General features: G+C 39.9%; 1 protein-coding gene and 1 long non-coding RNA gene across 7 annotated transcripts in view; one reads left to right on the top strand and one right to left on the bottom strand.

Annotated features, from left to right (window-relative positions):
* The window catches only part of MAPRE2 (microtubule associated protein RP/EB family member 2), a 147,014-nt gene that overhangs the window by 67,417 nt on the left and 52,299 nt on the right, over positions 1-27,298 (top strand). For all 4 annotated transcript variants that reach the window (XM_008529444.2, XM_008529443.2, XM_070629898.1 and 1 more), the window contains one exon: positions 11,787-11,914. In XM_008529444.2, the coding sequence (XP_008527666.1) occupies positions 11,794-11,914 (121 nt within the window). In that variant the 5' untranslated portion in view covers positions 11,787-11,793. The remainder of the gene's footprint in view (positions 1-11,786; positions 11,915-27,298) is intronic.
* On the bottom strand, positions 3,243-26,722 carry LOC139084849 (uncharacterized). Of its 3 annotated transcripts, XR_011542662.1 has the most exons (8): positions 26,460-26,720; positions 25,636-25,712; positions 24,430-24,567; positions 23,486-23,717; positions 14,772-14,898; positions 8,000-8,194; positions 4,460-5,324; positions 3,243-3,474 (listed from the first exon to the last, which is right to left on the bottom strand). It is a non-coding gene; the product is annotated as an uncharacterized lncRNA (long non-coding RNA). The 3 variants fall into 3 exon arrangements; XR_011542660.1 differs by lacking the exons at positions 3,243-3,474; positions 4,460-5,324 and having other exon boundaries at positions 7,419-8,194; positions 26,460-26,722; XR_011542661.1 differs by lacking the exons at positions 3,243-3,474; positions 4,460-5,324; positions 8,000-8,194; positions 14,772-14,898 and adding an exon at positions 21,964-22,468.

Consider the following 27,298-nt stretch of genomic DNA (forward strand, 5'->3'; position numbering starts at 1 on the left):
ACACTGTTTCCCAGTTTGAAATTGGCCATTTTGGCTCTGTGTCAGAGTCTGCTATGGAAAGAGTTAAGAAGTGTTGATGGCACGAACAGGGCTGGGGAGATATGGATGTACGTTACCCATTTTGGAGTCAGATTTACTAGAATATATTTTAACACTGGTCTGCTCTTCCGTCATCCTTTTAGGCTTATATTTATTGATACTTCATTTTCCATTTCCATTTCAAAATGTTCTCATGAGTTTAAAAATGCATTTTACCATGATGTAGATGCAGACCTTTGGGTAGGCACCAATCTCTAAGAATGAGATACCAAGAGATTTATTATTTTTTTAAAGAAATAGATTTTTTAAACACATTGTCAAGATACTAATCGGAAGTCTTTAGTGTTGAAAAAAATTATAAGCAGTAATGGACATGGTCTCTGTCCATTTGACTGAACTACCACAAAAAGCAAATTGAGAGACCTGAGTCCAAAATATGTAATAACTAGACATGTAAAATGCGGTGATTCCTAAAATCTTAGCATGGCTTACATGTTACAGCTGGCAGGTTTTTGAGCCAGAAATCGTCCCCAGCAGTAAACTAGTAACTCATCACCAAATCTCTACATTTCAGGCTCATCTTCAGGAAATCTTATGTTAAAAAATCATCTTGGTAAAGTGAAAATGTAAAATAGCCTTGGTAGAACTAAAAAAGGAAAGATGGTTTTATTGAAGACCACAATTGTGTCCTCATTTGGGGTTCTTTTTTCTTCCCACTTACCCTCATGACACAATAAAGACCGAGAGCAGAAGAGGACTTGATTGAGAGCAAGAATCCTAGAATCAGTCCTAGATCCAAGCTCTTCTACGTAATCATTGTGACTGGGCAAGTCACTAAGCTCTCCAGGGTTCTTTATCTTTTCCTACATAATGGCGTAAAAGAGTAGTTGTCACCTGTCGTTATTGTGAAGACTAAATGAGAAAATGGGTGTTCACTGCTTACTGCTGTGAAGAAAAGGAGATCCAAAGAGGTGAGGCACATGTGCCCAAGTTTACCCAACTGGTTGATGGTAGCTCTGGAACTAGACGCCAGTGCCCCTGACTCCTAGACCAGTACTGTCGTGAAGCTGCACTACAGCTAATGAGCTGTTCATATCAGTGTTGGAGACATGAAGAATGGCACATTTCTCTACTCACTTCTTTTTTTAGACATAGAAGATGAAGTCTTTTAATCCACTCAACCCTAATTTATCCCCTCCTAACCGTCTCACACAGCACTAGAGGCACATATTGGCAGTTGCTGTACATGATGTGATTTCGGGCACCCTGTGAATTTCCCCTCCCTACACACCTCTCCCACACATGCAGTCACTTGGCATTTACTTATTGTGTACCCACTGTGTGCCAGGCACTGCTCTAGATACAGGAGATACGGCAGTAAACTAAATATATTCTATAAAGTAACCACCTTTGTAGAGCTTACATTCTAGAGGCAGGAGGTGGTGGACAGACAATGAACAAACAAGATAATTATAGGTTGTGTCAGTATCATAAAGGAAAGAAGAGAGTGATGTGGGAGTAACTGGAGGAGGCCACTTCAGAGGGTGGTCAGGGAAGGCTTGCTGAGGAGTTGACATTTGAGCTGAACCCGAAGCCTGAGATGTGGCCAGTGGTGCCAAGTGCTGGGAGTGACCTCTCCTTTGCATAAAGCCATGAGCCACGCTTATCCCTGAGGATTAAGCTTGAAGCTGTCATCCCTCATTTTTCAATATGAGAAGGTTCAGAAAAGGCAGACAGCTGAAGATGCTAAGTGTCTGAGGAGGAACCCAGCACCACCAAGAGTGAGAAATGGCTCAGAACCAGGAGGGGCCAGGGCGCGGGGGGCACTCCCAACCAAATTTGCCCACCACACAACTTTACCTAGTGGTGGCATGTTCATTCAGTTGCCACACACTCTTCTGCTATATCTTATGCACCCAATTTTATGCAGGGTGGATTAACCAACTGAGCGTGACCACTCGTCATGGTGGCAGCAGCATCTATGCCCTGAAAAGTTGACCTGGGGTCATGCTGGGAGGGGGAGGCTTAGTGCCTGACTGGAAGTGACTTGGGATCATGGGAGAGAGCTAAGGTCAGGGTGAGAGGGAACAGGGCCAAGTAGGGCTGGGAAAGTAAACAGAAGGCATATGGTCAAGAAGGAGTGGATGTACTGGGAGCCAAGTTGTGTGGGGAGCACTGGCAAAGTTGGTACCCCGAGGAGACCAGCCAAGCCCTGTGGCATGGGAATGAGCTCTGGGTCATTCAAATTATTTTCAGAGCATGGACCAAGCCACCCACTGATTGAAACAGATGGACATTTAGGCAAATATAATCAGCTGCATTTCTGACCATATGAAGAAACGTATGCCGTGTGTGTGTGTGTGTGTGTGTGTGTGTGTGATTGTGAGTGAGACCTTAGCCTTTTACTCTTTCATTTTCTGTAGCTGAGTTTCATTCATATCAGTGAACATTATGAATGCCACAAAGAACTTTTTTAGAATTCCAAAATTTCTTCATTCCTTGGATGAGAGCCAAGTTTCCAAGTCATTTCAGGGCCATAGTTACTGACTTGTTAATTCTGAGTTGAAAAAAACCCAAAACCTATGTATGCTGTTTTGAAAGTTGCATTTCTGTTCCGTTTCCTTACAGTATTGTGGGTAGTGAAGCTAAGGAGCCACCTACCAAGTAGTATCTGACGGGGTTAACACAGACAATGACGAGGCAATTAGAATGAAGCTAGATTTTCAAGGCTAGTTGTGAAATCTCCTTTTGCAGGCACTTGGAGAAATCTGTGTTTTAATTATATTCTGTTTTGTAAAAATAGTGCCTGGAATACTTGGTGGTATGGCAAGAAAGAGCTTGATCTCTTGGTTTTAAGAAGCAACAATTAATGTTAGAAAGAGATGGGCACCCTGAGAAAAGAGTCTTGTTTCCTGTTCCTTCTCTCTGGCATGGGGCTGTTATTACCTGGAGTTAGAACTTCTGATTGTCAGATGAAGTGGAACTTTGTGCCCACATTGAAGGCATTATCATCAAGCAGTGGATGATAATGAAGGGCATGTTAATAATTGCAGTGGTAGGCTGCCTAGAAAAGCTTGGAGTAAAGAGCAGGCAACTCTGCCCTCGATAAAACTCATGCCTCATCCAATGTTTCTCCAAGCAGCTTAGCCTTAAAATTCTTTACACTGGTTTTCTTGACCACTTCTGAATTGTGAATAGCCTAATTTTGAGAAAAAAGAGTATATTTCAATATCTGTGTTTAGTAAAATATATGTATTTTGTAATTGTGGGCAGGTCCTGATGTTTCTCCACCGTCCTTGTCTGAAGTCAGTACTCAGACCTCTGCTGCCCTAGGAGGCCCTTCTGCTGGCTCATGGCAGCTCTCCGGGGAGGGTCTGTGCCTGGAGGAGTTAGTCTTGCATTGTCTGTCTGATCCTATAACCAAGTCATAGAGCTCTGTAAAAATAAAACAGATGCACATCTGTCCACGGTGGCTTAAGTGTGTTATTATTACCTGAAGACAATAAATGACCTCTTAAATTCCCATCCCAGCCCTAGAATCCATGCATCAATTATTCCACAAGTTAAGTGGAAGCTTTAATACCCAATTGTAAATGAAACTCAGTCCAGTTTCTATAATGTCTCTCCAGGGAGATTTCATCTTGTCAAGGTTTGTCTTGCAAAGATACCCTCTCTGACTCCCGCATCTCTCCATCGTGGTCTCCCTCCTCAAACAAATACCATCTCCCTGCCCCCACGTTTCAGGTCACAAAGAAAGAGAAAGTGATGAATTGAGAATTATCTGGAGGTATTCTGTCCTTGGTGAAATGTTTAAATCCTACCCCTTGTGGTCCTGAATCTAGAGAATGAATTATGCATAGCTGAAAAGGGGGGAAGTTTCTGGTTCAGGGGACACATTTACGCGTCACTCCCTGCTGATGCCCAGTTCATTATTAGGGACAGCCACGGGAGAGTTCACATCAGCCTTTTGTTAGGGAGCCAGGAAGGAGGCACTCGGGCAGAATCTGTTTGTGTTGTTACAAGGCTTTTGAGAGGAAAACGTGCACAGTTAGGTGAATGTGTGCTGTGGGACTGAAGCTCTCCTCCCCCCTCAGGTTGACAACATAGATTCTAATGCGGAAGTGGTCTCGGAGAACAACTCTTGGGGTTTCTTTCTCTGGCTCAATAGTTAATCTGTGGGAATAAATGTACACTTTTCTTTTCAAAATATGTACAGGTTATTTTAGAAAAATGCCACTTGTAAGAGAAGGAAGTGTTCATTATATCAGTGATTGGCTAAATTTCTTTTTAAACTCATCATAATATTATTGTGGGTACTTAGTGTTTGCAAAATGGTTATTTCTGTTAGAATGATGATAAAAACTCTTTGAGTAAAAAGCCATGTTTATGAGTGTGTTTGAAATAACGCATCTCCCTTTACCTGGTATGTAGGAGCAGGCCAACCTTGACAATCCTAAAATCTTGAACCAAAGAACACCCTAGGAGATGGGAGTTAGAGTTGAGGCCTTGACCTGGAGCCAGTGTAAGTCCAATGATTGGTAAAGAAAGGTGCTCTTCTGGCTCCCGGGTGCTGCTCCCACCTTGGCGTATATGGAGAAGTGGTGCAAACGACAACTTCTGAGACTCTTGGAAAGGAACCCTAACACCTGGGCAGCGGGGCATGGCTTCCTATGAAGCATTGATATCTTTAAATATTACTTAGGAAACCACTTGGGTTATAGATTGTTATAAGGGCTTCAGAATCCTTCTGTGCCCGAGCTCAAAGAAATAGGTTTCTCACGTGAAGGAAACATACCATTATTTTTTGTACCTCTTTTCCAGTCTGTTCTTTTTCGTTTATGTGAAACTGTGTAAAGGGTGGATTGCGTGCATTTGTCTTAGACTAGTAGAGGTGGGTTGCTTCTCTCATGATGGGGGAACATGTAGAAAATAGAGATAGTTACAAGAGAGAAGAAAGACAGTCACAAATATGAGTATAGTTGTCGGTTGGTGCAAAATATGTGAACGGAGTATATTAGCTTGGGGTGGACTGAATTTTCAGAACATTTTGTGTCGAACGTGAAGTTTCCAGTTGTATATGGATTCCTTTAGGGAGTGATATAAAGAAGGTAACTTAAGTCAGGAAGGGCGTTTAAAGGTTCAGCTTCAGAATGGGTTTGGGGTAAATCTAAGCCAAATGGGGCCTCCTAACAGAGCAGCAGACAGTAGTCAACCAGTTACGGAGGGCTGTTCTTCTGCAGATGGTCATGTCTAAACTTGGGAAGCCTGGCACACTCAGACGTTAGCTGTGAAAAAAAATCAAAATCAAAATAGGTTCCACATGCCTCATTTCCAAAATTAATTTCTCAAACCCCTCTCCTTATAACACCAGAGCCAGGATCTTCGGACACCTGGCCTATTGTGAGCTTGCTGGAAAAAACACTGCATTTTTCTCCGAAAGAAGTGATCAAAGTATGGAGGGAGGAAATGAGGGAAAATAGGCCCTTTTCCCCTCCGACAGGAACACAAGTATGGCTGTGATCTATTTGTAATGGTTAGGGTGGGGCAGAGAGATGAAATGAATTGCATAAGAAATAATTTCAGTTAAAGGCCACACAATGCTAGCTATGACACTTTATATACTTGCCAAATTTTGAAGAGACTCTTCTCTGGAATAATTCACAAACCTTGCTAAATTTGTTCTTGGACAAAATTTTAGAATATTTCGTAATTGATTTGGGGGCCCATGACTGGTAAGGTGGTAGAATTCATATTTTGGTTTCCACAGCTTGGGGCTTGCCAAGTCTTTATCCAGCCTTTGCTCAGTAGGCAACTCAGGTCTCCCTTAGTCACAGAAAATTCCTTTTGATTCAGTAAGCAGAAATGTATTTTCTAATTCGTGTGGCTGAATAGCTGCTGCAGAGTATGGACTTGCCGTACCTCACCCCTCACCACCACCAAAGGTTGAATACAGCATAAAATGGGGCAAAACCAACACACTGGCCGTCAGCCTGAGGCTGTCCTTTTCCTGAAGTCACGTGTGTCAGTGGTCACTATCCATGGACAAGCCAGAATCGTGGCTTGGCTTCTTGGAGGTAGGAAGGGATTTTTGTTTTTTCTATGTGTTTTCCTTTCACCTTTTTGCAAAAAATATATAATGCCAGCTTCCTAGAAAGACATTCAAACATTCATGGAAACAGTGTATAGATATATGGTGATTATTGGTTTATTTTCAAGTAGGAGCAATGAATGCAAATTCATCTTAGATGAAAATTTTAATGCCATATCAAAATATGGGGACCCAGAGACAGAAGCGCTAAGGAATTGTCCCTTATCTGCTACTTTCAGTGTTGTTGTACTCACCAGGTTTTAAACACGTAGCGATCTGGTTAAAATTCTGACGGAAAGCCACAAGTTAGAGGAGAGGTGCTTTGATTCTGTGTTTGCAAGGATGGCACAGAGAGAAATGCTTATGTCTCAGAGACCAGATGGCAGGTCATCTAAGAATAAACTGTTGTTTGCCTGTTAAAGGCATGCCGAAGATCCACACAGGAGATAAACCCTGCGCGATGCACTGGCTCTTTCTTCTGTAGCATTTGATTTTAGTTTCTCTTTCTTAGTCGTTTATTTTTCTTAACTGAGTCTTTGGAAACTATTCAGTAAATTAAAAAATTAAAAATTTTGAGTTGTTTTAATTCCTTCCTTCAAAAGGACTAGGAATCCACATTTGTCAGGGAAGAATGTGATTCCTGCCCTGCTTCCCTCGCAGGAGTCTTTCAAGGATCAAAATCAGAGCATGGAATCACTTTAACTCTAAAATGGTAGAAGAATTCCTTGTGTTATCCACCCAGCATTTCTGAAGAATGAGCAGGGGCAGGTACTTTATCTTTATATCGTCATATAGATTGACCCCAAGAAATTAGAATGAAATCTTAGGATTTTAGAGTGTGGCCGCAGAAGAGCTAAGACTATACCATACTCTCTCATCAGCCCTGAGTTTAACATTTGGAAAAATATAAATTTTCTCCTCTGAACTGTTTAGTCACCTGGATGATTTAGGCTTGAAGATATTGAAGTTGTACCTATAGGAAAAGTGGGAGCTGAAGGAATTAGGAAGAGAAAAGCGTGGCTGGCAGAGCAGCAATAGAATTGTCTTTCTTCGTTGGCTGCCACCTGACTCACTCGAGGCTAGGAAGAGCACTTCGCCTTCTGCGGAGAAGGAATCTGGACCCAGAGGACACCCCCACTAAAAGCAGAAGGCATCCCGGATTTGGATGGGAAACTAATAGAGGGAGCAAGAGACAATCACAAATTGAAATGAATTTAGAAGTTTCTTGGTGAAATTTGGAGGAAGATAGATTATAAGAATATTCTGATCAGCATGAGTGGGAAATAGAAATTAACTGTAGTGATCCCATAGCTTTAATTTGAAGTAGGAATGGAAATTCGTTTAATGTGTTGTCATTGTTTTATTTTAGAAAATGTAGGAAAATCTTCCTAATCTTCATTGATTCTTGCTGACTTTTGGTCTCTTCCCTATCCTAATTTTCCCTCAGGTCCCTTAACACGTTGTTGCTCTTACTTCAGGGTTTCTGGGGGCTACAGCTGTGTTGGTTAGAGAGGAGATGTGGTAGAGGTTAGAGTGGTGGGTCCAGTAACTAATTAACTGGAGTTTTTCTAAAACAAAAATCAGGTGCTATTTCATTGTTTACCGGGTCATCCTAATGAGCTCCTTGAAGGCAGACAGTGCTTTACTTGCCTTTGTGAGCAGAATGTCTGTTTAGATATGGAAGGACTGTTGTCCTTACCTGCACATTATCAATAAAGACCCAGACAGTGTGATTCAGTGGCAGAACTTGCAGCAAATTACTTGCTTCCTTGTTCTTATGGATTTTTTAAAAGCTGTCATAACTCTTCTACGTGTCCTTTTGTTATACATTTCTTTCTGTTCTGCGACCACAGGCCATCTTTACTCACTTACTTGTGTATGGATTATCTTTCTAAAACACTGATCTGATTGTCTCCTTCCTGCATTGTGTTTAGTTTTGTTTTTAAATCATCTGGAGCAGAAATTTCATCCCAAGTTGTCTTGATGCCATCTAGCACAATTCTGGGCCTCATTGCCTCATCTTCCATCAATACATTGCTTGGTAGAGCAAAAGCTTTTCAGTATTGCCTGAGGAAGAGAGCATTAGAAAAGTACATGAACTGCCAAAAGTTATGCCAGTATGTGAAAATTACATGAAACAGTCCAAAATATTTTAAATTTTGAGTTAGCTTTACTAAAGGTTTATGTAATTTACATAGTTGATACAGAACTGATTAGGTATTAAAAGCAAATGGTTTTATTTAATAAATAATAGACTAAAGAAAACAGTGGAAGTTACTAACCCCCCAAAAATCAAAAGCATTTAATAACGTTGTAGAAAAGTAGTAACTGTAGTCATATCTGACATGTCAGTGCCATGAGTTTCTTTTCAGATCTTTAGGGGGAGAGAATTTAGAGATGAAGGTGCTTCTGGGGATGTATGGGTATTTATTTTTATATTTATTTATAAATAAATAAAATATTTGGCACTTTAAATAGCAGACTTTTATTGCTTTAGAGTTAATAAGAACTACAAACACAACAATTTCATGAATATATGGATTTTTGTGTAAAACGAGATTTTTCTGTCCTATATAGTCATGCTTAAAGATATTACCTATTTATCTCTAAATACCATTTGAGACTAAAGGAATAAGGAACCATTGCAGAAATGACTGGTTTAGGTCTAAGGCAGGAAATGTACAAGTTGAACATGAAACATTTTATCATGCCAGAAAGCAAGGAAATTATCAAGGACTACAAGGTCCCGGTCAAAAGAACTCATAAACCAGCTTGAATAAGCTCTTTCAAGCTTATGTCAATAAAGATATAAACTGTGGTAAATTGAAACATGTCAAATATATTTAAATCCATGAGTTTATAATTATATTTCAAAAACAGAGATGTCATTGGTCATGTTTGGAGAATATTAGAGAACTACCTCATTATTTTGAAAACTGGTGAGTAAAGAGAAAGAATCAGGCATCCATCCTGCCTTTATTATATGATTGGTAGCCCAGAGGGGAAATTTCTCTTTGTAGAATTATTCCAGCTAATAAATCAAGAATGAATAATAGAATATCATTTTGAAGTCTCTAAAGAATTGTTGGCTCTAGGCAAATACCATCAATGGCTAACAATATCCCAAAGGAGTCAGACATTATGTGCCCCCAACGGAAGTTCACACACTGCATGAGGTAGGCTTGCCCCCCTCCCCCAATTAGAGCTTGAATCAGATCAAGCCTCTAGTTCGAATTACCAGTTTATAGGAATACCAGGGACAGAGGAATGTGTTAAACCACACTAATGGGATGCAGTGAGCAAAATCCAGATTGTGGAAACTTTGTGAGACAAACAACATAATTCCGTCAACAACAATAAAAAATAAGAAAATAAAAAAATTGCAAGGGAAACACTAAAAATGGAGAAGAAACTTAAAGTACATATCAGAGAATCACAATGTATGAACCTTATTTGAATCCAGATTTAAACAAACTGAGACAAAATGGTAAGACATTTTAACGCATGTTTGGTGATATTCAGAAATTATGTTTAAGTGTGATAATTCTGTTGCGGTTTGGGTTTTGTTTTTGTTTTTTAAATGTCCTTGTCTTATAGAGGCACATACTGAAATACTGACAGGTGAAATGATACAATGCTTGGCATTTACTTCAAAATAATTTGGCTTGGGGAACAGAGGGTGGATTTGGGGCAGGGAATGTTAACGGGAGTATAAATGAAACAAGATTGGCCAACTATTGATAATCATTGAAACCAAGAAGTAAACAGGACTGATTTGTTATTCTGTTCTCTCTCCTTTTTCATATACAAAGAAACTTTCATAGAATCTACAACACCAAGAGTGAACCCTAAAGTAAACTGTGGACTTTCAGTGATGATAATGGATGAATTTGGGTTCATTGATTATAACGAATGTACCAACATGTGTGGGATGTTGATAGTGGGGGAGGTTGTATGTGTGTAAGGACAGGGGTATGGGAAAACTCTGTACTTTCCACTCAACATTGCTATGAACCTAAAACTGCTTTAAAAACTAAAGTTCACTAATTAAAAATGGAAACCAATTACACTGAACTATAGTATAGAGATCAAAATATTTTAAACAAATCTTTTCTGTTACTGGTGGCCCATAAATGCCACTCCCAACACAAAGGTGGGGAAGTAGTAGCTGTCATGAAATGCTCAGGAGGAGTATATTAACAATTAAAAAATAAAAATGTCATCTTTCCCATTTTCACAGATAAAGGGAGGGCTCATGCAGTGAGGCAGTACCTGTCTTACCAATTATCTGTCCAAGTACTTCTTTATACTTTTTTCAAGGCTTTGTCCAAAGCTTTTAGGGATAGAGAATGTCAGGTGAGGGTTTTTTCCCCCAATGAAATGGAGATGTAACCTGTTTCTAAGGTGAATTTCCTCTAAAGCTGATTTTAAAATGTCCCTAGCTTACCTACTGCCTTGTTTATCTTATATGAAAAAAAAAAACCCACATTCCTGCATTCAGCATTTTTATTGAAAGCCTAGTCTGTATCTGGAACTGTAGTAGGCACCAGGGATATTCAGAGAATAAAATGGATGAAATACCTGCCCCCACGGAGGTTATATTCTATGTCTATGATGAGAAAAAGAATAAGGAGACAATGATGAGGGGGCCTCCTTGATGAGGTGGCTTTGAGTAGAGCCTGAAGGAAATGAGGGAGGGAGCCTCAAAACTGCCTGGGAAACAGTCCTGGCTGAAGCAACAGCAATGCAAAGGGCTTGAAGCAGAAGTGAACTTGAAGAATTCGAGAAACAGCCAGGAGGCTGGTTGTGACGGAGCAGGGGGAGGGGGAGGGGAGTGGGAGAAGCTGTCAAGGAGCAGAATATATAAGACCTTCCAGAGTTGGAGAAAACTTTGGATTGCACTCTGACATGAGCAGCTATTGGAGGGTTTTGAGCCAAGGACAAAAAGGATCTGATTTATGCCAATAGGATCACTCTGGCTGCTGTGTTGAGAGTAGGTGGTGGGGGTGAGGGTGCAAGCTGGGAGACCAGTGAAGAGACTTGCAAAACGCCAGGTGAGCGCTGACGAAGTTTGGATCAGAGTAGCAGCCCCTGAAAAGGCTTTGAAGGTAGAGCCAGTAGGATTTGCTGGTAGGTTGGATGTGGTGGGGAGGGAAACAGAGGAGGCAAGCATGGTGATAGCGTTTTTAGCCTGAGCACCTGGGTACAGTGGAGCTGCCATTGACATCTCCAAAGATGAGCAGACCAGAGGAGGCACTGTTTGCAAGTAGTTGTAATGAAAGTACTATGAAATGATGTATAAAGCTAAAAGATTACTCTAGTGTACGCTGTTATAGACCTGATCACTTTTTAATTCTACATATAGATTGAAGGACGAAAGTGAGACTCTAAAGTATGTGAGAAATTAGGAATCTCAGAACTTGAAAAATATCTGAGTCCAGTTGAGGGAGATGTAACATGGTACTGCGTGAACAATACATGAAATTTAATCATATTAGAACAAATATATAGAATATAGAGAAAGGGCTTAGCCAAAGCAGGACTGTTACATCCCTTGGAGGTCTTCCAGGGATCCCGACCTTGAATGGGAGTCTTTTATGTTTCTGAGTTAATATTTTCCTTGTGGGTAAATAACCTTGTCTTTTCGGTTTTTTTCTAGTTGGGGAATGGCAGTCAATGTGTATTCTACCTCGATAACCCAAGAGACTATGAGCAGACATGACATCATTGCATGGGTTAATGACATAGTATCTTTAAACTACACAAAAGTGGAACAGCTTTGTTCAGGTAAGAGATTATCTTTTAAGTATTTACCTAAATATTTATTGTCTGTCATGTGGAACGTGGTTTTATGAACCACAGATGATATATTTTGGGTAGGAAAAAATATATATGGTATCTATATATAATTAAAGGTGGAAAACTTAGCAATAACTAAAGAATGTATGGGGGAAAATGGTTATGAGCATCTAAGAGCATAGAGCCATCCCGATGCATATTATGAATGGTCTCATATGAGGTCTGTAATGCCTTAACTGGTCTTCCAGCCTCTTCTCTGTCATCCCCTGCCAGCCAGCACACTTCTCTTCCTAACACACAGATTGGGTCTTGCTACACCCTTCTTTAAAAACTTCAGGGCTCCATGTTGTCCTTCCTACAGGGTAAAATTCACTCTATAACATGGCTGATAAGGCTCTTTCTGTTTTGGCTGCAACCCGTCCCCTCAATTTCATCGTCCACATCTCTCTCCCCTGTGCCTCAGTCCCACAAAATGCTTTGTTCCCTAAATTCTTCTTCCCTTTTGCACCCCATAGTCTTTTTTAATGCTCCCTTTACTGAGAATGTCTTTCCCCTTCTTTTTATTTGTGGTACAATCTCTTCACACTTTAAAGTCTGACTCAGTTGTCCCACCCTTGGAAGGGTTCCCCAGATCTCCTAGCCTCCACAGGGTCCCAGAAACACTGTGCCCACCCTTCCAGAATAGTGCTTGCCACGCTACGTTAGAAGGTCCAACTCTTACTCCCCTGAAGGCGCCAAGAGTCCATGAGGACAGGACTGTGTTTTATTCTTTGTCAAATTCCTGAGGTCTGCAGGGAATGCATATTGAGTTAAACTGACTTAGAAAATAAAAGATTTGGCTTCAACGATAAAGTTAGGGGCATGTTATAAAAACATGCCACTAATAAAGTAATTCATTCTTAGGTTAGACTATTTATCAAATAAATAGTCTTCCTTTGGAAACAAAATATTTTCTTCTTGTGAACTGATAGGTAAGAGATTTCTTCTCTGCCTCTGGCTCTGACATGAAAATGGTATTAGAAAATAGAAAATGTTGCTGAAATGTGAGACATAACATATACAAAGAAGTCATCACTTTTTGCTGGTACAGTGGTGGTGGTGCAGCAGAAAGACGTTCTGCTGTCTTTTCCAGTGGGTCATGTGTACAAAGATCTCATGCGGTGCAGTCAGAATTTGGAAAGCTCCCAGTGTTGACTCTCAGATATGCCTGAGTCCAGTGCCCACCAGTGAATGTACCCTCCCTTCTCTGGGCCTACGTCTGAACAGAATAGACTAGAGGACAAACTTGCAATACTATTGGTACCTCTTCTCCATGATCATTCTTCTCCCATGATCAAGAGAAGTTGGCCAGAATCTAGACATTGCTTCACCCACCCTTTCTCTGCCCAGACCTCAAACATCAGTCCTGTGATTTGTGAGGTCAGTAATGGATGCTAACTAACCAGTTCTTTGCCCTGCAGTACAAGCTAGAGAAAAGCTGACTTAGAACAGGTATATATTGTTGGCCTATTGAAATGGCTCTGACAGTTTCTGTCAGAAACAACCTCTGTTGCATCTTAACTTCAAATCTCCACTCAATCAAATTTTATGGTGCTGTTCTTTTGTGCATTCTGGAGCTCTCTAATATTTTATTTTTAATTTGCTGGGGAAAAAAACCCAAAGAGTTTTCTTTTGTTAGCAATCCCTTTGTTGATGGCACATATCGCTTTATATGGTATTTGTTTGTGGGTCCATTTCTCCACGGTGCCTCACACATACTCTTCCCTCAGAAATGCTCACTTTGGGATGAATGAAAATCAATTTGCAACTGCTGAGGGACAAAGACAAAAATGCATTTCTTACCCACAAAGTGGTTGTATGTACATGTGGATAAAGGGAATGGGGTTTGTTATCAAGAAAAAAAGAGACACGGAAAGGAAGGAGATATGAGAAAGAGTCATAGAGAAAATTCCTAGTCACGGATCTTAAGTGCTAAAGGAGCCCATGAGAAGCTTCCTTGGGGAGTTTTTGCTAACAAATGAAATGAGAAGCAGATTAGAATTTTTAGATACATTAGTACTAAATGTTTGAGTAATATATATCATTTCTTTGCACATCTTTCAAATTTCTCATAAGGCAAATGCAACGAAGTTTTAAGGAGCATTTGTGAAGGATTCTCTACAGTTGTCTTAAAGCATTGGTGTTCATTTACAACCATTTATAGCTACATTGCTGTCGAGTGGCTCGATGACACCTATAGAAACAATTTTGATCACTACTTAACAGATAATTTCCCTTAGGATAACTCACTGGCTACCTAAGCTTACAAGGTTGATGGTTCAGAAGAATAAAGTAGATTTAAAGGCTCTGAAACACGTTGTTTTGCTCAAAAAACATGGTAATCTCCCTAGCAGAGAGACAGGTTGTTTATGTTAGGCTGTAGTTTCCTCAAAGCGAAGACTGTGGACCATCTGCATTTATAATCTCCTGGGGAGCTGCTTAAAAAGGCAGATTCTTAGGATGCTTGACCTGCTAAATGAGTATCTCTGGGTGTGAAGCCTAAAATCTGCATTTTCACAAGCACCTCAAGTACTTTTGTGCTCCAGCCAAGAGCTTGCAGTGCATTTTTAGAGACGCTCCAAACCACTAACAGTGAAGTTAAAATATCCAAAACCTGTCTGGCACAGTCTCCTCTTCATAATGTAGTCTGTAACTCTTCTCTTGTCGTCAGCAGTGGCACTTAGCAGGAAGATTCTATCTTTCTATTTATTTATTTATGAATTTATTTATTTATACCCTTCCTGGTTCTAGAAGACTCTTAAAGCAGCTAGAACGGTACTGTTAGGATAAGAACAAAACCAAATACCTGTGACCCTAAGTGATTTGTCCTCATCATACTTATGAGTTGTCAGATTTCTTGGATGACATTTTCTTCTTCAGCTTTTATTTTCATTTCTTTAGTTTACTGTGTGTGATTTACTTTTAGTAGTATGCTGTGGAAAAACATACACAAAATACCTTCACATATTTAAACTGATTTTTTTTCCTTGTTCAATAAAATTATTTCTTACTCTTTTTCCTAAAAGGCATATGCTGCAATCCTGGCAGTCTCCCTCTGTTTTTCCTCCATTTACATTATTTCCTTTTTTTTTTTTTTTTAATTTCCAGCTGAGAGATCTCCCTCCAGCTAATATTACAACTAACATCAGCTTTTCTTTAGTTCTGAGGAGCTGACTTACTGCTTCACATTTGTGTTCCTTTTTCTTCAGAATTTTCTGCCTTTATGTGACATCTCATTTGTTTCCATATAAGCATTTTTAAAACCTCTTTAAAGGAGAGAGGATGTGAGAAGCTATAACACTTGGAAATACATTGCAGTAAGATGCAAGACAATGAAAATGATTCACTCGTATCTCCTGTTATTTTATCCAAAGGATGTGACCCTATGAAAATTTTCTTTGAACATTAAATCTAGGTCATTGTAATAATATGCATATTTAGTTTGCAGTCATTTCTTGTTAAAAGCGACCGTTAAGTTTGAAGTGAAAAATCGGGCTATATGAGTAGAAAGCAGGCTGTCACTGGATGTGAATACTACCTACAATAATTCGACAGTATACTGCTCACCTAAATCTGTTTTGAAAATGAATAATATTTGTGGATTTTCCATGGAGGAATGTTGAATTGAACCAAATGAATACCAGATTGGTTCAGCTTAAAAATATTTTATGTTTTAATTTAATTGCTTTGTAAAATTTATAGGGCTTTTTGCTGGGTGGGGAGATGTGTTTTTACTCTAGTACCAGCTCAAAGCAGTTTACTAGATATTTTATAAGGTATTCAAGAGGGAGGATGGGCAGCATGGTGCTAAAAATCCCTGAAAACAGCTTTAGCAACTTGCAATAGCATATTGGAGATGATAGAAAAGAGTGGACATATGGAGAGGAAAAGCAAAATGAAATGGAGAGGGGAGCGTGATGGGAGTGGAAGAAACATATCTTTTCCTTTTCCTCCTCACCCCCATCCTCTGCCCTGACCTACCAAATCTCCTTTGAAATTTATTTGTGACGCCCGTTTTCTGTCTCCCAGTCCTCTCTGCTAGGCTGGGATCTAAGCAGCAAAACGATTGGCTCCACTGCTGGGTCCCTGCCAGCACCTGACTCGTGACTCTCCCGTACCTCCACAGACGAGTGCAGACGGCCCTTTCTCTCTGTGCAGCCTCCCCTTCCTCCTCCCCTCACCCCACAGGACCAGCAAACGACAGACTTCTTACAGATGCTGAGATACAATCCGCATGTCAGATGGGCGCTGCCCATACTTGTCACTGTGCCGGTTAACAGCTCCCTTATTTTCCTGAGCATTTTAGTATTTTAATAAAATGTAATTCAAATTAAACCATTTTTTAGATGGAAAATTTACATATTTTCTTGACTAGTTAAAAAAATAAGACAGAAAAATGATCAGGATTTGATTTAATTTCAATTTGTGCTTCTCCAAATTGTTTCAAGCTTTGTCTTGGATCAAGTTTCTGGTATTTTCTTCTTCCAGGAAAGCTTCTGAATCTGGCTAATCACATTGTAGTTAGTCACGTTTACGACTCTGGGTCCTTGGGGCTCTCTGGAAGGAGCTCGGCTCTACAGTAACGCTCTAAGATTCACAAAGGTGTGGCTGCTGGCCATGCCCAGGACCTGTAGTGCAGGCTCTGAGCCCAGCGGAGCATTCTTTGTGACCATTTTTGGCTGCTATCTGGGCCTGTTAAATAGGTTGATCTCAGCCCAGTGTGGTATCCCCTGTGCCTTCTCTCATCTGTCCGCAGAGACCTCTGTCAGGAGGACAGGTTAGTGACGAAATCAGCTCAGAGTCTAAATTTAGTAGACTGTCTCCTGTTGGCTCTTTCCAACAGAAACCAAGTAAGGATATTTCATCAGTGTCTGTAAGCTCAAGAGCTTACTTAGCTTTATAAAATCATAGATTGTTATTTGCCGTAAGAAAGTCAAGTCATCTTGGATTGCATTTCTGTTGTTAGAGATGTAATTGTATTATAATGGAATATTATTCATATTTGTAATGTATTATGTAGAGAGGGGTGTTTTTTGTTTTTTGCTGTTTTTCTCTCTAATTTTATTTGGCTTAAGCTAATTTTAAAATCAGTTTACTTGGGCTCAGCATAGCAACTAAATGGAGATCAAAGTGGCAAAAAGTGAGTTGGATAATGGAGGGGGGCCGTCCAGCCTCTGGTTCACTTGCTCCAGTGGGCAGTATCCTCCAGTCTCAACCAGTGTGCCAGTTGAGTGTATTTTTTGAGCAGAATATAGAATACAGTAATTTTTTCCTTCTAAGTTTGTTTGTTTACATGTATCTTGATACTTGTTACAGAAAATAAACATAAATTGATGATTTTGTTTTTATTGGGATTTTTTTGTTCACTGCATTTTTATAATGCTAAATACCATAGGAAAAAAATTTGTATTCCTTCACCTTCATTTATCAAACTGTCCCTATAATATTTTTTTACGTATATGGATGATACATCTTTGAAAGCAATCAGCCACATGTTCATTTATCTCATTACTGTAATCAGTTCTGACAATCAATTTGACTTTATTTAACACACGTTTTGAGCTCTTCTTTGGGCTAGACCTGGGGACCCAGATAAATAAGACACAAACATTGTTCTTTGAGAGCTCAATACAGCAGGATGTTGTCCTAAAAAAGCGAGAGACCAGGCCAGCCCCAGTGGCCTAGTGGTTAAGTTCAGCATGCTCTGTTTCCACAGCCCAGGTTTGATTCCCAGGCATGGACCTACACTACTCTGTTAGCAGCCATGCTGTGCTGGCAGCCCACGTTCTGAAAAATAGAGGAAGATTGGCAGAGATGTTAGCTCAGGGCAAATCTTCCTCAGCAAAGGAAGAAATAAAAAAGGCTAGCGACTACATTGTGGTAAGTGCTCTTTGGAAGGACTTTGAGCATGCAAAGGAGGGAGGGAGGTGGAGACACAGGGAGTCTGTGGAGAAAGACCTGCATTCAGATTCTTTGGGATTGGCTGGGTGCTGCCTGGATTACTTAGAATAGCCATAGTTTGGGAAACACCTCAGAAATCCTCCCTCTTGAGTCAGATGGTGGGGTGACCACTACGTAGAATAATGTGTGTTTTATTAGGTACAGCCCTTAAATACATGAAGCATGTTGTCTTCTCTGAGAGAAATGTAGAGTTTTTCCTGATGATCTCATCTTATGAGTATTTGAAAATTGTTTCTACTCAATTTATGCATACACATGGGATATTCTCAGGAAACCATAGAATTGCTCATTTCTTTAGGAGAAATACAGCAAATATTTTAAATTCTCTAAAGTTAAACCTCAGTGATAGCTGCACAGGTCTCTAACTAGATGGGTGCCATGAGACTCCATTAGTATTTTGCACAGGGACAGACCTACAGATGTGTCCTTTCTGTTCTTCTCCATTCCTGCTGGACTCCGTACTATAAACTAGGGGAAATAAAACAGGCGAGGGAAAATAGATCACATGGAATGTAATTATTTTATTGAAGCCTGGCAGTATATATACTTAACAAAAAATCAAGGAACCTGTAATCACAATGAACTTAGTATAGTCCCTTCACAGAAACAAAGGAAATTGATGACATATTATTAGAAACTTAAACTAATGATTGTCTTTGAGAATTCTTAGTAAGATCATAAAAACATAACTGTAGGAATTTGTACAAAGCACTACCCTTAGTTAAATCCTAGACTTTCGTCTCATATTATTTTCCCTTAATCTGGGAAAACTCTCAGGTGTCATGGATGAGTGCAGTCTTCAGGGTTCATAGTAAGTATATCACTAATGCTCAAACCCTTTGTCATGCAATTTCCCCTTGGGTTCAGGTTCTTTTTCTTCTAATCTACTAGAGTAAGACTCTGCTGAGTTTCACCTGCTCAGAAACTATTAATGGGTCCATGGTTGTGAGTCTAGAGATGAGAACTGTGGTACCCTAGGAAGGTCATCAAAAGAAGTGTAGGGTGGAGTCTAGGTGATGGGGGTGATACTGATGAGAGTATAGGTTTACATCAGTGAGTGAGGCATCGACTCTAGCAGCTTTCCTACCTGGAGCCCTGATTCCACGCCCCCAGGAATCTTGGTGAAGAGTATGAGAAACGTAGAGCTGGAGCCCAAGGACATGGTGGGTTTTAAGGCTCATTTATGATTCATAATTCTAATTTCTGAAACCTTTAGAACCCTTTCTCCTCTGATTTTGTTTCTGTTTCATGATAAGATGCTTACTTTTAAAACATGATATATTTATTTTGAAGTCATTCACCAAGTTCTATAAAAACAACTTATCTTAAGAAAAAAATGTCTCTTCCCACATAAGTTATTTTGATTTTTCTAAAGACGTCAGTTACTTTACTTGATGGATATGTATGTTCCCTATAAAACATTGTTTTCTATTCATATTGCTGTTTTTTCTTTCCCTTTTTGCCTTTTCAGTTTAAATCATCTAAAGACTAACCGAAAGAGTATAAAATTGGGGAGAAAGTAATTTCCTTTTATAAATGAGTTTCTGATTATTTAAGCACCTGATATGTTTATCTGAGGAAAGATTTAAGGACTGAAGAAACCCTGAAATGCTTTTCAACAGATAAACTGGAGGCTCTTAGGAATGTATTCATACCCTTTCTTTGCTAGTGGGAGGCCAAGGGCCTCATTTTGTTCTTTGGTTCTTTGCCCTTTGAATCTAAAACATGTATTTTGGAGATTCACATTTCATATCTGAAACAATCCAGTTCAATCCTATTCATTTTTATAGCTCTGATTATTTTAACCAGGCACAATAATACATAGTTTTATACTTAGGGGCTTAAGGATGTCATAATGCCTCAACTTTTATATATCTCTCTTTAACATTTTCATCGTGCTTTTATATTATTTATTTTAATTCTTATAACAACCTTGTGCAGAAGAAGAATAGGAACTTTTTATTCCTCGTTTTGTGTGAGAGCATAGAAGCTTAGAGAAGCCAAGCATTCACAGCTGACACTAGACCTGGGGTCTCCCTGGATCACAGCCTTGTGCTCTCTTTGCTGTGTCTGTTTGGCAGCTGGGGATGTGGTGGAGGGTTCACTGTGTGTGTGCGTGTTCCTGATTTTTTTCATATCCATTTATCAGGAGCACATTGAACATCTCTTCTAGGAACAGAGGAGTTAGAAAAGAAGTCCATATCTCCACCCTTTAGATTATATTCTAGTTGAAGAAATGAGATGTAGGTGGTAATTCTTCTACTAATGACAATGGTAGCAGCAGCATCAAGAACTTTGCTTACCAAAGGTGGAGAGACACTAATAGAAACACACAGGCGTTTGCTCCAGGTCCTATAAAATTCCTTCTTGCTCTACCTAGCAAGAATGGGGTAGGAAGAGAGCCTCCCCTTCTCTCTGCCTGGTCTCCTTGTTCCCTCTCCTGCTCTAAACTCTTTCCCTCCAAGCAAGATGGGGTGGCTGTGAGATTTCACCACCTGTTTTGGAAGAACTAGTCAACTCTCTGAGTAATTCCTGGCCAGTGAAACAACCAGGATCATGCCTCCTTAGAGATACACACATGCACATCTGTGCACGATTCACCATTTGAATCCCAAGACTACGGCCCTTTCTTCACGTTGAACCCAGGCTTGCTTTAACAAGCTTATACCTGAGAGGACTTCACATCTTCATATCCTCCTTTCTATGCCATTGAGAAAAAAGAATAATGTATTTTTTTAACTTTTTATTGATTAATTTATTTATTTTTAATTTTTTTGCTGAGGAAGCTTTGCCCTAAGCTGACATCCACTGCCAATCTTCCTCTTTTTGTATGTGAGCTGCCACCATAATGTGGCTACTGACAGATGAGTGGGGTAGGTCTGTGCCTGGGAACGGAACCCAGGCTGCCAAGCAGAGTGGGCCGAACTTGACCACTAGGCAACCAGGGCTGGCCCAAAAGAACATTTTGTAGAATAATTTTGTACCCAAAAGGATTTATGCATCAAGGTATTACTGTTCTCCTGTATTTAATTCAGTTTGGAAAACCTGCATTGCTGTAGCTATGCTGAGAGCCTCTGTCAGTACGTCTCCAACTCCTTCTTTAATATGAAAAGTTGTTTTCTTAGTCTTACACAAAGGAACTTGATAATGCAACATTTAAGAGTAGTCACCTTGGGCTGGCCCCATGGCCTAGTGGTTAAGTTCAGCACGCTCTACGTCAGCAACCTGGGTTTGGTTCCTGGGCACGGACCTATAACACTTGTCAGCAGCCATGCTGTGGCAGTGACCCACACACAAAATAAAGGAAGATTGGCACGGATGTTAGCTCAGGGTGAATCTTCCTCAGCAAAAAAAGCAAACAAAAAAAGAATAGCCACCAATTTCCCATCCAGTTCTCTCTCCTTATTATCATTATCTGTTTCCCAACTCCAGTCAGGTTGCAGCTCCTAAACCTTTTCCATATAGAAATTCTCAAGCTGCCGGTGGCTTATAGTCATGGTAGACACAATGCTAGCACAGTGGAAAGATAAATTGGACACCATCCCCAGTCTTGAAGAGTTACTCACCATCAACTAAGAGAGAGAGCTAATTAAAATGAAACTCAAACTTCTCTTGCGCTTCCATAGGCATTGTAGTGAAACAGTTAATTCTGCACTGGGAACAGAAACACTTCATAGAGGAGGTGATGTTTGGGCTAAACTTTTAAAGAATGAGAAATTTCTATTCAAGTGGGAAAGATGGCAAAAGGACATTTTAGGCAGAAAAGGTTCCATCAAGGCAGAAAGAAGATACAGTGTTTTATGCATGTACATGCTTGCATAAGACTCTGAAACATATATTAGGATTCAGGGCAGCAGAACAGGGACAATAATGTCAAAGGTAATAAATGCAGGTAATAATTACCTGGATAAATTTCAGGTGATAAATGTAGTTTTCAAAGAAAGGAAAGATGATTTCATTCTAGAAAAGCTTCTTGTCTTAGCCTTGTTTGGATCTTTGGACCAACAGCCATGCACATTTAGTGAATGGTCAATAAGTACTTATGAAGCGAAATTTAATTGAATTCGTATTCAAACTAAGTTTTTAATATGGATAGAATTCAGGCCGAGAAGAGGAAGATGGAGATTTTGAGTAAAAGTGCCATTTAGGTATCATTTTGATCTTCTAATGTGTTGCTTTGCCTATTCCTGAAGTCAGGAGATATTTACTGAGTGCCTCCAGTGTGTCAGATGACAGGCCAGCATCTGAGGATACAGCCACATACAAAACAGTACAGATCAAACCCAGTTAGGACCCATTCTTTTACTACCAAAGTTCTCCTTGAGATGTTTGTGTGCAGAGCATTGAAGTTCATTTTTCTCAGCTTATCTGAGCACAAAGCAAAGGTGGAATGAGGTCCGTGGACAGAAGCAGGTGTCTAGCCTGTGCCACCATCAGACAGTTTCTGACACCAGTGAGCAGTCTGTGCATGGGTATATTAGCAGCCCTGCAGGTTCCGCATCACTGAGATGATCGAGCCAAGCATCTTCAAGTTCTGCTGTTCTGCAAAGGAAAATATTTTTTCTAACCTGCTTTTTTTCTGAATGGTGTTTTTAAATTTACAGTTCACCAGTCCTATAGATACTGTAAAAAAGGAGTGTCCGAAGTCACTGTCAAATGTTTGGGCATGTTAGAATTATATACCTGAAAACAGAATAATTGAATTACTTGGCAACTCTTAAAATAACCATCACTCTGCAGATTGGGATTTTTCCACCCTGCAACCATTACGTAATTCTGGCAGAGTGCAAGTTACTTCTCTGTAGTATTCCCTCCCTTCCAAGGGTTTGTTCTTACCCAAGCGTTAACACTCCTAAGCTTTTATGACCACATTTTCCAACAATAAGAAACATGTAAATGTGAAACTCAGGCCAATGTGATTTCCTGCAGTTTCTCTTAAGATTCTCCATAAGGAGGATCATTCTTCTCTATTATTTCTTCTAGATTACATTTGTATGACAATTCAGGGAAGGGCTTGAGAAAACTGAAGAAGGAGCCAAATTTTACTGAAAACGTGTGTGTCAGCTTTAAAATTAGACATAATTGTGTTTAAATCCACTGTTTAAAAAAAAAAAACCTCCTTTCCTGCTTTTTTTTAAATTAAGATTAAATTCCATTCATCTTTTATTTTTCCTGTACTCATATGATTGAATCCCTGAAGTAAATATCTGTACATTCCTCATACTACTTTGGGTTCCTCCTCATACTACAATTGTGCCTAGAAAAGCATCGTGTTCTGGAATTAACCTGTGAACTGTAAAGAAAGAAATTCATTATAGAGAAATATTTTCTTATGTATCACAATCTGCGTAAATGTTATGTGCTGGTTCCTCTGTAATTGCTGGGGGCTTCCTTTGGTACCACTCCTCGCCTTCTGGGCTTTCTCTGGCCACTGGGCCTCTTTTCAGGGAGCTGTGGGGAAGGGAGTGCTCGCCTCTGGAAGGTGGAGGATGTTATTGGCATTGGTGAGAGCTGGTGGGCTGGATTGGGGGTAGGTATCGATAAGTAAGGAGCTCTTACCTGCAAGCCTTGGAGAGCAGGTGAAATGGCTTAGATGTAGATAGAAGCTTGGAGCTCCCAGTCCCAGGGACAGTGACCTCAGCCACAAAAAGAACCTGAGAGACAGGTCCATTGTGTAGAAATGGACTGCGGTTTGTTCTGGTCAGTTCATACCACTGCATCTTACACTGTACTAACAGCCTCTCCATCAGCTGTGATACCTGGAGTTCGCATAGTAGCCTGGCACTTAGAACTGTTGGTGGAACAACATGGGCAATGATTCAGTAGAAATTCCCTGAGAAACTGGGAAAAGTGTGTAAGCTTTAGGTTTCTTACCCTGAATCTCGTTTGCCCTTAAAATAGATATGTTCTTTTCTTCTTTTTTTTTTTTTTGAGGAAGCTTAGCCCTGAGCTAACTGCTGCCAATCCTCCACTTTTTGCTGAGGAAGATTGGCCCTGAGCTAATATGCATGCCCATCTTCCTCTACTTTTTTATATGTAGGGCGCCTGCCACAGCATGGCTTGCCAAGCGGTGCCATGTCCGCACCCGGGATCCGAACCAGCGAACCCCGGGCTGCTGAAGCGGAACATGTGCACTTAACTGCTGCACCACTGGGCCGGCCCCTCTTCTTTTTCTCCCCAAAGCCCCCCAGTACGTAGATGTATATCATAGTTGTAGATCCTTCTGGTTGTGCATAGATATGTTCTTAAATAGGTATGTTCTTAAAATTAGAGCTCAAAAATGTCATAGTTTAGGCACTCTTCTCTAAAGACACTTGTGCCCAGAAATCAGCATTGGTCCCCCATTACTTACCACATTAAATTAAGCTGCTACTTTTCCTGGCTTTTAAAGCCTTGAGCAGTCTGGCTGCAACCCGACTTTCCAGCATCTACCGCCATGACTCTCCTACCCATAGCTTACATTTGCCCAAACTCATCTTTCACTGTATATACTAATGCCCTACCTTTGCTTGGAATGCCTCCTTTGAGAGCTATCTGCAATGCCACCTTCCTCCTGTTCTTCCTGGTCACCTCCAACAAGATGTGAGCTGTTCCTCTCTTCGTTTTTCAGAGCTCTTCAGAGGTTTAGGGTTCTTGAGTACCTGTAACCTCAAGGTTAGACGTTAAGCTCCTTGAGGACTGGAAATGACCATGCAAGTTTGACTTGACTTTATCTGTTTAGTAATATTGATTACTCATTCTTGGGTTTTTATTGGGCACAATTTTGGAACCAACTCCTTCAGTATTTATATGTCTCTGCTGTATAGTTTAGCACTGATAGTTGTTTTGTACTTTTGTTGATTTTTTTTTCCATGTGTGTTTCTCTGGTCTCTCAAAACTAAGTTACTTGGTTCTTTAAGAGTAAAATCATATTCCTCAGTAAGTATTGTTGATTTGTTGGTTTTTCATTGATAAACAAAGTGACATTCCTCTGTGCCACCTACAGAAATGCATTTCTTTAGTGGTGACCTATAAACACAAAACTAGATAGGAAATCTATCTTTTCAGATTCTTGTTTCCTACTCAAGCTTTTCTTAATTTAAATCTTCCTTTTTTACCTAGTCAATCATGTAATTTCAGTCCTTGTTTTAAAAAGCTTTTTGTCCATGAAAGTAGAGGAGGTGGTACAAACAAATGTGTGAAAATATGTGTACACATGGAGAGAAACTGTGTCCTCTAATCTTACAGCTTTCCAGAACTTTGTGTTTTAATGACTTTTAATAAGAAAACTGACCCTTTCAAAACGGCTTTCATGTGTACCTTTCTGTTTTCCGTTTGTAATAAAGGCTTTTTATGCCTCCTTTTCTCCCCTATCTGGAACACCAAATTCTAACTCTAGCTCTATTCCCGGACTCCAGCCTTTTGGGACATCTCGCTGCCAGTTTCAGTATCAGGCTCCCTGGAAGCCAGTGACATTTTGTCCTGCACACCATTCCCGCCTGGGCTCCAAGTGCCTCTCCCACTTCCTTCATTCTTCGTTCCCATGTAGAAGCCAAAGCATATTGTAGGAAGCTGGGTATGTCAGACAGCTTGTTTTGGTAAAATTTGACGAGCTCAGTACCCTAAAGGAAGTCGCTGGTGTTAGAAACTAGAAGTGAAACCGAGCCCTGGCCCTGGATTGTCAATTAGCAGATGAAAAGACTCTCAAACCAACAAGACAATTTCCTTACCTGCTGTCTCTTTAGTCTTTCAATGGGCTGACTCTTTTTCTGTATCACTAGGCAGATTTGAAGTTTTGTTTTTTTCCCTGAAGCATTAAAAGGCAAGATGAGAAGTTACAGGGTAATTATGGGTTAGTTGAATAAAACTACTGTGAATAGTCTAGTTATGCTTCAGTGTTCTTTACCTTCTAGTTTCCAACTCGAGTTATAGTTAATGTCTACAAAAATTATTTTCATGAATAGCACTCTTAAAATATCAGCTGTCTACTGAGTATTGTATATCTCTAATTATTTCTCTGAAATTTGCTTTTTAATAAAAATATTGATTATCTAAATCTTAATCAAGGACTATTTGGCATGTAGATTTTTACTAAATTGAAATTTCCTTTTGAAACGTAATGGAAAATATTCTTCATTCTTCCATGATTTCTGATGAAGAAGCACTTTTAAATCAACTCAGTGTGTTGATCTTAATATCTGATTCTCTACAGCAGATCTCACTTTAAACATTGTTCTGCAAGTTTCTTAAAAATCTGATTTAAAGGTAACATTACTTTTTAAAAAGTATTCTTGGTTCTTGAAGGCAGATTGTGAACAGAGAATGTTCAAATGCAATTTGCTGCAGCATTATAAGATTGTTAAAAAGGTTTTTATCATGTCAATTAGTGAAAACCTAATGGCAAATATCAGATGAAAGTCCAACCACAGGGTTTGACAAGACCTTTTAATATATCTGCCTATATTCTTAAAAATCCATCGGCCTGAATAGTGATTGCTGGCTTGTTTCTTTTTCTGTGAAAGACAGGAGATGAAAATGTCCTTTGACAGCTTACTCTGTGTGTAGAGAAGGGAAAGGATGGGGTGCTTTTCAGCACTCTGCACAATTCACATAAGCTTTCTCTGTCTATGTCTGCGGGAGTTGAAATCTTCCTGCTGCTTATTACTCCTTTTCCTCTTCATGGAATCAGTTTGAAAGCTACTTGTCTTTGGGACTTACTTAAAATATGAATAAAAAGTTTCTGACATAACTCTAAGCAGTGGGAAGAAGCAGGAAGTTCAGTTGAGGACCGTGGGAATTCCAGGGAACCAGCTCCGTAGCAACCAGATTTCTGAACTCCAGACCTTTGTTTTTGCGTTTGTGACTTGGGGCAGGTGAAGCAGACGGTGTCCTAAGTTCACTTCAACAGAGTTAAATAACACTGTGGTAACTGAAGCTGTCAGGCTGCCGTTCGTGCCAGGAATGTGAAAGATGCCTCAAAAAACATAGAGCTGCTACTAATTTCATCATATTTTTGTTGGATTGGAAAAATGCAGTTGAACTTGGGGATTTTAAATTCCTTTAAAATGTTAATCTTTCAAATCATTATTTTACAATTGCTGTGAGGCTCTTCAAACCTTGTGTTTGTGTAGGTAGAGAGATTTCTGCTGAGGCACTGGAAATATGTAACCCTGTATTTTGCAGCCTCACTTTCCTTGTTAGGAAGCCTCGATTTCCCAAAGGGGAATACTGCCTCCGACATGAGGTTTGGGCTTTGGTTACAGATGTGGTTCTGCAGTAATATCAGTTCAAGGAATGACAGGGCCGAATGCAAAAATAGAGCTGGAATGAGTTTGTGATTATTGTGTACAAATACTATTCTAATATGAAAGACATTTAATATCCAACTACTGA

This window comes from Equus przewalskii, chromosome 7, assembly GCF_037783145.1.
Source record: "Equus przewalskii isolate Varuska chromosome 7, EquPr2, whole genome shotgun sequence".
Classification (NCBI taxonomy): Eukaryota; Metazoa; Chordata; class Mammalia; order Perissodactyla; family Equidae; genus Equus; species Equus przewalskii.